At 38.5% G+C, this 9,669-nt stretch overlaps 1 protein-coding gene across 1 annotated transcript; it reads left to right on the top strand.

Annotated features, from left to right (window-relative positions):
• The first annotated feature begins 162 nt into the window (after window positions 1–162).
• evc (EvC ciliary complex subunit 1) lies at window positions 163–9,297 on the top strand. Its single transcript, XM_086085943.1, has 20 exons — window positions 163–558; window positions 638–751; window positions 829–915; window positions 1,058–1,281; window positions 1,393–1,477; window positions 2,545–2,643; window positions 3,059–3,187; window positions 3,277–3,438; window positions 3,528–3,744; window positions 4,398–4,546; window positions 4,790–4,888; window positions 4,974–5,186; window positions 5,410–5,519; window positions 5,607–5,808; window positions 5,926–6,150; window positions 6,249–6,384; window positions 8,006–8,108; window positions 8,179–8,305; window positions 8,373–8,469; window positions 8,551–9,297. The coding sequence occupies exons 1-20, from the start codon at window positions 379–381 to the stop codon at window positions 8,700–8,702; spliced, it is 2,910 nt and encodes a 969-aa protein (XP_085942069.1). The 5' UTR covers window positions 163–378; the 3' UTR covers window positions 8,703–9,297.
• The last annotated feature ends 372 nt before the right edge of the window (window positions 9,298–9,669 follow it).

The raw sequence follows: 9,669 nt of genomic DNA, 5'->3' as shown, positions 1-9,669 counted from the left end.
TAAATAAAAAAATAAAATAAAAAAATGAGAGTTAGATTGTATACAGTTATACTAGCATTTTCCTGTAAAGTAGCAGCTCTTTTGACGCGAAACCAATAGTGAGCTTTTATTTTGAAAGCAAATGTATTAATGTCGCTGATTGGTCAAAAACTTGGTGGCGATTTGAGATGGTAAAACTTTTATGAAACTTTTTCGTAGAAGATGCATATATTTTAGCTCGATGTTGTAAGGATTTCGTAAAGATGCGGGTGCGGCTCAAGACACATACAATGTCAGGGATATGTTCATCATAGCAATTAGAAACATGACTTTGTTGTAAGGCTTTCATCAACTGTTTTTTTCCCGGAACATTTTGTGTGAAACTGCGCCCACCGAGAAATGTCCGACCAGGATTTGGTAGCCGAATGTAGTACCGATGTTTTAGTCAATTATGTTGAGTCGCTGCATGTCTACACTGGACTGCTAACAGTGGCTGCAGTTTGTGGTGGACTGTCGGGAATATTAGCTGCCGCCCTTTTGTATGTGTTCTGCCTGAAGACTTTAATTTACACGAGACAAGTAAGCAACAGCCAGCTCACCACTTTTTCCACAAATTCAACGCACTTCAACTTTGTGCGCATTTGGTGTGTTCCATCAGGGGCACAATGCAAGAAGGCTACTTGAATCTGATGATGGAGAAGTGGAAAACAACACCAGCGATCATGCGAGCAACAACAGAAAAGAGGCCACGCCTGCAACGGCTAATGACAAAGTATTTTACATCTATTCTGTTTTAGTCTAGCATATGATTAATTGCGTGTTTGCATTTTTATCATGCTATATGTGAAGGAGAAGAAGCAGGAACCCGTGAATAACGATGTTGCAGCATTTGCATCAAGAGCAAAAGTGGTGTACCCCATCAACCAAAAATACAGAGTGAGTCCATTATTAAAATACAGCATTAACCTACATTTGTGTTTCATAAGTAGCAGGCTGTTTGCTGCTACTTACTTTAAATGTTTAAAAAAAAAAACAACAACAACGTTTATTTATGTTTCCTTTAACATGTTTGTGTCAGCCTTTAGCAGATGGAGCATCCAACCCTTCTCTTCATGAGTGCTCCAAGTTGCCAACAATGCCGAAGGACGATTCGTCTTCATCCTTCACAGAGGGAGAGTCTCTCAGTCAAGAGCTGGACAATGATGATGGCAGCCAGTTCATCTCCTCATCAGTCCCCAAGAGCCTGCAGAACCAATGCTTTGTCAGGGTCTCCCACTACGCCTACACTCTGACACAAACGGGGTGGGCGGTCACAGACCTTTCAGAATTGAAATTCCTCTTAACATTGATGTGTTTATATGTAACCCTGAGTATGAATGCTATCTGGCTTGGTAAATGAGTGTTTTTCTGCAGTTTTGAAGCAAGGATCAACCTCCATTGCTTGGCTCTGAAGGATGTACAACAGCTTTACTCTGAACTTCTGGAAGAAAAATATATTGTGAGTGTTTGTCACATTCCTAATACATAAATTAAGTGGGAAAGTTTTGCGATCTCATCTCAGTATAGATGATACACTCTAAAAACAGATTGGCCAAATTTACCAAAAAAGAAGGTTACATTTGACCAATCTAGCTGGTAGTTATGTGTCCGACAGATCCTTTGGTCAAAAGAAACACTCTAGAATGGTAGGTGTTTTAAACCAATATATATTGGTGATTGGGCTAATCGATACAAATTGGTCATTCTGACCAAGATATTGGTTAATCTGTGTTAGAGTCTGACATTTTTTCTTGAAGCCTGCGGGTCACACGATTCTTGAAAAAAAACCTCATTGTCACACCCACCTAAGTGGGGCGAGATTCGGTCTCCTCCACTGAGGGAGCGGTGAGCAGCAGCAGGGGCCGTGCTTGGGAATCATTGGGTGATCAAACCCCCCAATTCCAACCCATAATGCTGAGTGTCAAGCAGGGAGGCAAATTGCTCCCATTTTTATAGTCTTTGGAATGATCCGGCCAGGGATTGAACCCACAACCTCCCAGTCTCAGGGCAGACACTCTACCACTGAGCTGGTCACGCCTAGTGAGTGATCTATCTAGACACACATTTTCATTTTTAAACACTATATTATTTATAATACATCATAATATTGTGTAATCACTTATAATAATTAATAAATACATTTAGAATATAATAAATATATTTACGATTGATCTATCTAGACTTACTTTCTATTGTAACCAATTTTATTGGTTGTTTGACTAACCAATAAAATTAGTATGCCCGTAATCACCCGCTGGAATGGTCAATGTCTGACCAATTTATTGGTTAATCAAGCCAATATAAGCTTAACCTACTAGATTGGTAGTTTTTTAACTAATTAGTTTTTAGAGTGTGCTTAGATGGGGAAACATCTGTCAAATCTAAAGTCAGGCACTAGGACTTGATGTGACACAATTATTTATCGCAAGACTTGCCGTATAATAAGGACTTGATGCACTTAACGGATGCTAAATGTATGGTAGAATGTTTTTGATTTCTCTAATCTATTGTATTTTCCTACCTTAGATTTACCTTCAGTTGGTGAGAAAAATATTTTGCAGTCAGTTTCCAAGAGACAAAAAAGATTCAGATTTCACTCAGCACATTCTTCAAATGCAGCAAAAGGTAATCTTTCTATTCCCCCCCCCCAAAAAAAATCTATACCGTAATTATTCCTAATTGTTTGTCTTTGGAAAATATGTTCTTCATACTGATTAAGTTGATGGAAAGTTATAATGTGGGGGTATGTGAAACAAAGTACATTTAAATGAATTATACGCTGTGTTTTTTTTAATCATTGAGGTGAAAGTGGCAAAAAGTGTAGTAATTTAAAACACTCTCGTTTTTTTGTTTTATAATGTAAAATATTGATTAATATTTCAGATAGTGTTTTACAATTTTGAAGTAAAAAAAACTTTACAAGGAAAACAAATGTAACAAATTAGCTATGCATTTGAACTCAAAAGGATACAGCTACGATATGAGTTTTTCTTTTCCTGCATTTTTTAAATCTAGATGAAATCATTTGTTGTTATTTTAGGAAGTGGAGGAGCTAAAGAAACAGCTGCCAACAGGCCATGCTGCCACTGATGACAGTGTTGATGCTCCTTGTACTTTGGAGGAAATGGAAAGATCTCAAAAAGATTTTCTAGAGCGCAGCCTTCAAATGGTAAAAATGAGGGATTCATAGAGAGAATCAGATCAAATCCAGATAGATATTGATTCTTAAAGTACGATAATATCCAATCCTATTTGCAGTCCAAAAGTTTCAGCAAAGTGGTGGAGGAGCTCTGCCAGCATGTGATGAAGAGGACCAGCAGTTTCACTGTGGATGAAACACATGATGGTACCGTCTCTCTCACCCAGACTCTTGTGTTGGTTGAGAATCACCTAATGAAAGCTCAAGAAGCACAACTAATGGTTAGCAGTTGGCTTTCTCAATTGTGTAAAAAACATTTTTTATTGAGTGTTTGGATTGATTTAAACACCTTGGTGCCCTTCTTTTCTAGCAAATCCACCAGAAGCTGTTATGTTGGGAAGAGCTGACCGGTCTTCTCCAGTCCCAACCTGCCTTAGTGCAGCAGGAAGCGTCTCTGAGGCAGGGCTTGATGGCTACGGTGCTGGAGCAGCTGACAAGCGAGGATGTTTTGACTTTCAGCTGTATGGAAACTATTCTTTCACAAGTGCAACACGCACTTACAGAAGGCCTTCAACAGTGCAGAGAGGGTGGGATGAATCATATGTTGTGCTCTTTATAAATTGCATTAATAATAATATGTGACAGCCAAGATTATTATAATAAACGAAAACCAACAAAATAACTAAAATTCAAATAGAAAAAAAATTGTGTTAATGAAAAAAAGAAAAGAAAATGCTTTTGAAAATTTTAAACTAACTATAATTATGGTGAAAATGTCAATTTTCATTTCAGTCTTGATGTACCGGTGTACACCCAAACAGAAGAAGAAAGGTCAAACACTCATTTGAAATTGTAGTTTACAGTACTTTAAATGATTGCACAATACTTATTCACCTTTTTTTTATCTTCTACTTGTCAAACACCCCTTGTTAAGACTAATACTATAATAAAAACTAAAAACATTTTTAAAATCATAACTCATACAAACTAACAGATCTGCTCTAAAAACAAATTAAAATTAACTGAATTTAAAAACAAAAGAAACAGGCACAATTAGTTAGCGCTGTTAGCACTATTCAGCATAGTACTACTTCATAGGGAATTTATCGAACTACTGTACTTGATTATATAAATTGTTTTATTATTATATTATTTATTTATTTGTCATTCAAATAATATTAATTGTTTACAATCATGTCAGTTTGTAAATCATAACTTCAAATTTTTGGTCACAATCCAGATTACACGGAGAAAACAAACGAGTTGCTGGTTGAGAAGTATAGCAAAATGGAGGCAAAGCGAAAAAAGCTTCGGAGGAGCCAGGACAAGGAGAGGAGTCGTGTGCTGGAGCTAAGACAATCTCAAGGTGACCCAGAGCAGCTGTCAAAGGTTAGCACATAATGGGATGTCACTTTACTGCATCTGCATGCAAAAGCTCCTGGCTGTTGATTTGTGCAGCGCATCAGTTCTGCCTCATGCAAATGCAGAGTATGAGTTTCATAACCATGACGACTGGAGGCAGACCTATGGCTTTGCAAGAGATATTCAATGTTGCAAATGTATTAACTTTGTTGCTATTGTCTACAGTACGTATGTTGATAGTAATTGTACTATACTATTAATTACTACTAGGAGTACCAAGAACTATTATTAAAACAAAGGCAGAAGCTTTGTGATTTGGAGCTGCAGCAAGACGACCAGATGGCTGAAAGCCTCTGCAACGTTTGGACAGTAGGTCTCTTAAATACTGTTCAGCATTTATCTGAACGATTGTTTCATGTGCACAGCCATCACTTTGACCACGTCATCTGTTCAGAAACTCCGCAGCACCTGGTCAAAAAGGCTTGAAGAAAGTGCCAAGGAAATATTTTGCACGTCTGTTACCGCCCAGTGTGAACTGTCTGCTGAACGCTGTCAAGCGCTGTGGCTGGACGTCGAGCAGCAATTTGCTGCACAGCAGCAGCAGGTGGAGAAAACGATCAGACTGCAAATGGACCAAATGCTGGCTCAAATTGATCAAGAGCGACAGGTACATCCAGTCTGTGTGGAAAATTCAACATGAAACTGTTGTTCTTGCCAGAGTTACTGAAGTGACCCTAATTCTAATTAATTCTCACCAAGTTCTATGTGACATATACAATATACCAATCTGGTTTGAACTAAAGAATTTAAGCATAGGCTCAATATCCAACTTCATTGTATTAAATTACTATAAATCGTTCTAAATAGCTTTCATTGGATCTTTCCTTTAGGTATGGACTGAGTCAATAGCTCTGATGCATGCCAGCCTCAAGCATCTAAAGAACCAGCAGATGAAAATCCTGCGAGCCATGGTGGTCAGTCAGAGCTACACATTTAACAGGTGACACTAAAAGACCACTAATCTAAATGTAACAAGTTGTTAACACATACCTTTTCATGAAAGACTCTGAATCTGACCTTTTCTCAGTCAAGTGGGGAAGTTGCTTGACAAGAAACATGAGCATCTGCTAACATGCGTGCAGCGCCACTTTATGGCCAGACACTTTTGTCTACACATGCTCAAAGAGATGAGGCTGTCCAAGCTGAAGGTTCTGTCTCAGAGAGACTTTCGAGCTCTGCTGATACAGGACCTCACCGCAGTCCATTCATGTGTTGATTCAGCTCTCAAGGTGAGGAGAGCGTTAAAAAATTAACTAATACCAATTCCTACTAAAGTAATATATGCAGCATGATTATTTATTGACATCATTGTATTTTTTGTTCTTGTGATCTAACAACAACAATAGGACAGCAGTGCTAGCCTGGCAGAGAAGCATCTGGGTCCAGAGAGTCAGCTGGTGAGCCACAGTTTCCACCAGGAGTTCCTGTCTGAGCTGGAAACGGGGACGGAGCTTCTTCAAAACCATGCGCAGTTGGTGTTAGGCAACGCCCTCAGCCACGCCATCCTACAGCTGATGGAAGGCCGGGTCTCGGAATCACAAAGCAGCTCAAGGCATGATGACGGCTTGAAGGTGTTGTACTGTACAGTTTTTCTTTCTTTCTGGGAACTGCTTTCTTTTCATTTCTGCCATGCTTAACTCTGAATTTCTTAATATTGTTTTCCTTTTAGCACCATCTAACAGAGGCTGCTTCTGAGAGTGTATACGTCACCAAAGATTCTCTTACTGCTCTCGTCCATAGCTACTATTCTAGCATGCAAGATATTACTCAAAAAGTACAGTCACATCAGTCAAACACAAACTCTGGTGAGACTCTACCACACCACATATTGTTGCTTTTATTGAATTGTTTAATGTTTTAGATTGATAAAGTTTCCTCACTATCCATAACTAATCTTAATTGTCTCTAATAACAAATTAATGCTCAGTTTTGAGCATGTATTTCAATAATAAGCTTGAGCTTTGTCATTGTGGTTGCACTTCAATAGACTGCACATGCACGGATGTTTATATGAAAGGACTAATGCTGCATTCGAGGGAAGTAGGAAGTCTGACTTTTCCGACTTCAAAGGGGCATGATATAAGTTTGAGTGTTAAAATAACCATATTTTTCACCCACATATGTTTTTAAAATTGTATAATGGACTATGTGGCACTACTGTGGCACAATGGTTGTTGCTCCTATTTTCCTGTAGAGTCAAATAATGATGAGGGTGTCAGGTGCAAAAGTTAACGCACACTGACTAACGTCTCGGCACTCTGCGCTTGCACATTGCTGGCTTCCATTCCGCTTCTCGCCCATGAATGGTAAAATACAATTTACTCGAGTATACAAATAGATAGCTTTCTTCATTCAGAAATATACGACATAACTTTACGTAATACAACGTACGTGACAATATGCCGCCATCTCCCTGCATGAAATTATACGGTGAACTACTGAAATGTATGGAATGTTTATGAAATAAGATAAATACAATAAAAGAAGCAAAATTGCGAGAAGGCAAGATTGCTGGAGGTCAAAATGTGTTCTGAGGACCAAAATAAAAAAACTATTTATCACTTAATGCCATTTTGGTTGTTTACTTTCTCCTCGAACTATTTCAGATCGGAACTGGGAAAAGCCAACTGGGATAAATCCGACTTCTGACCATCCTTGAATGCAGCATAATAATGCCGCTTACCACTGTCATAAGAAGTGAAGCCACCGACAGCCATCTTATGCTGCCAATCGCTAAGCTCGCCTAATTTGAATTCATTGATTTATCTGCGCTGTTTTCACATTGTTTACTGTTTGTGATACAATTGTACCAATAAGTCTGGAAGAAGCGTTCGTGGCAAGTACATTTCATCGCTAAGAATATGAATCTTAATCTTCTCTTCCTCCGAGTGCTACTCAAAGATACATCTGTATCATGTTGTCAAAACCATCAACAATCAAATGAAAGTAAAGCCCATCAGGGAAAAAATCACAGCAAAATGTAATCCTAACCTCAATGAGTCACGATTGGATTCATAATACTGAGATAATATAGTCTTGAATGGTCCATGCAGTGAAGTTCTTTGTTTGAGAGGCTCTCATTACTCCATAAACGGATCCTAGCCTAAAACATGCACTGATAAGTTTTTTCAGCGGAAAAAAAATAAACAAAATGTCAGTAACAGTGGCAGCATAAGATGGCTGCCCTCTGGCTTTAGTCGTGAGGGACCCACTGTTAGGCCATTCATACATCTGTGTTTTTATAAAAATTTAAAGTAATGGTAAAATAATAAGGGAGCCAACATAATGAACACCTCATTATGATATGCTGCAGTTCTTCACCGGTGCATGCCACAAAAAACAACATTGCTGTGTACCTATTGTAAACCAGTCCTTGACAGTACAGCAAGTTTTCATTAACTTTAGTGTCATATAACTTCCATATAGATGTGACTGAGGAAGACTCCAGTAGCAGTCAGTTGAACAAAGCTTTGCTGAGGGAGCTGGAAAACTGGGGAAGAAAACCTACCTCTGCTAAGTTTCAACAGAGGTAAAAGAAGTACCAGTACTTTTTTTTCATTTGCTTTAAGTCGAGCTTACTGGGGGGTTTTCTGTCTCAGGGTTGAGCTACACAAAAGGAAGTTGTTAGAGTGGTGCGATCTGGAGCAGCAGATGATGTGTGAGGAATTGAGTCGAAGAAAAGTAGCCCAGGATCAAAACTTAGAAAGGATCAATCGACAACTACAGGTAAGTCAATACAAAGCGGGTCAGAAATAAGATGTTAATCAGTTTCCTGTGTTGTCGTGTACATTAGCAGGCAGAAAGAAGCTTCATAAGTGATTTGGCAGCATTGGCTCGGGTTTCTCTCTACAATCCAGATGCAGAAGACAGCGATGAAGATGACAACGCAGGTAAGCACATGTTCCCTGGTGGGTGAAAGTATGCTTATGGTGCTATTGTTTTCTTGTTCTTCATGATTTCATATTCCACAGGGGATGTGGATGCCTCTCTAATGGACCTTCTTGCCCGGAACCCAGCCCTAGATCCAGCCTTGAACCCATCATTGACTCCATCAGTTGTCACACCAGCCGCATCCAAGCTGACAAAAAAGAAAAAAAGAGAGCAAAAGACTCATATGAATTGAAAGTAGATCATTTTTATACGTTTGGTACTGTATATTGGGTTTAACTAATTTTTGGAGCACATTTTTACATGCTTTATTTTTTTCTATTACTGGTATACTGTCTCATTGTTCAGACAAAGGGAACCTCATGTATACTGTACATCCCTTCATCCATTTTCTATCGTGCTTGTCCTCATTTGACTCATGGGTGAGATGGAGTCTACTTTAGCTGACTTTTTGGTGAGAGGTGTAGTACACCCTGGACTGCTTATGCATGCATTAGCATTGACATTCACTAAGTTAAGCAATGTAGTCTTCAATGAACCTAACGTGCACGTTTTAAGAATGTAGGAGGAAGGGGGAATACCCATAACAGAGCTGAGATAGAGATTTTGACTCAAACCTTTTAAATTGTGAGGCAAATGCGCTGCCCCATATGTACGTACTGTAAATGTAGCTCAAAGGTCCACTTTACTTTCAAGTGCTGTTTTGAAAATGCATGACAATAGTGCAATAATTACAATAGTTGTCACCTGTTTTTGGTTTTACAGAACAAACCAATGTTTTTCCTCTTATAGTCACGCTCCCTAATGTAATAATAAACATATAAATAGTTGTCTCTTTCCCTGGTTGATGGAATTTTCGTTGCTTCAAGTCTGGCTCCCTTACCTTATATGGTATTGACAGAAGTACAGGCACATCTTGTTATAAGTTTATTTCTACATGTTTTTTTGAATGTTTGTGTTAATTGTTATTTATTTTAGTAGTTGTATGGGACTGGTATGTATACAAAAGGGATTTCATCAATACATCTATCCACATTCTATAGCACTAACAAAAATATTTGCAGCTATAACTATTTTGACTGTTTTAGAAAGAGGACTTCTAGTAGAACATTTTCTTTAGTTTGAAGTCACTGCTGTAGTCTCACAATCGCAGGTGTAGTTTATACAAAATATTTGCCTTTATTACTCTTGCTTTGTGCACT

This window comes from Leptonotus elevatus, chromosome 10 (assembly GCF_054856555.1).
Source record: "Leptonotus elevatus isolate MCC_2025b chromosome 10, RoL_Lele_1.0, whole genome shotgun sequence".
In the NCBI taxonomy this organism is placed as follows: domain Eukaryota; kingdom Metazoa; phylum Chordata; class Actinopteri; order Syngnathiformes; family Syngnathidae; genus Leptonotus; species Leptonotus elevatus.
The sequence above is the reverse complement of the archived record's forward strand: the minus strand, read 5'-3'. Positions and strand labels throughout refer to the sequence as shown.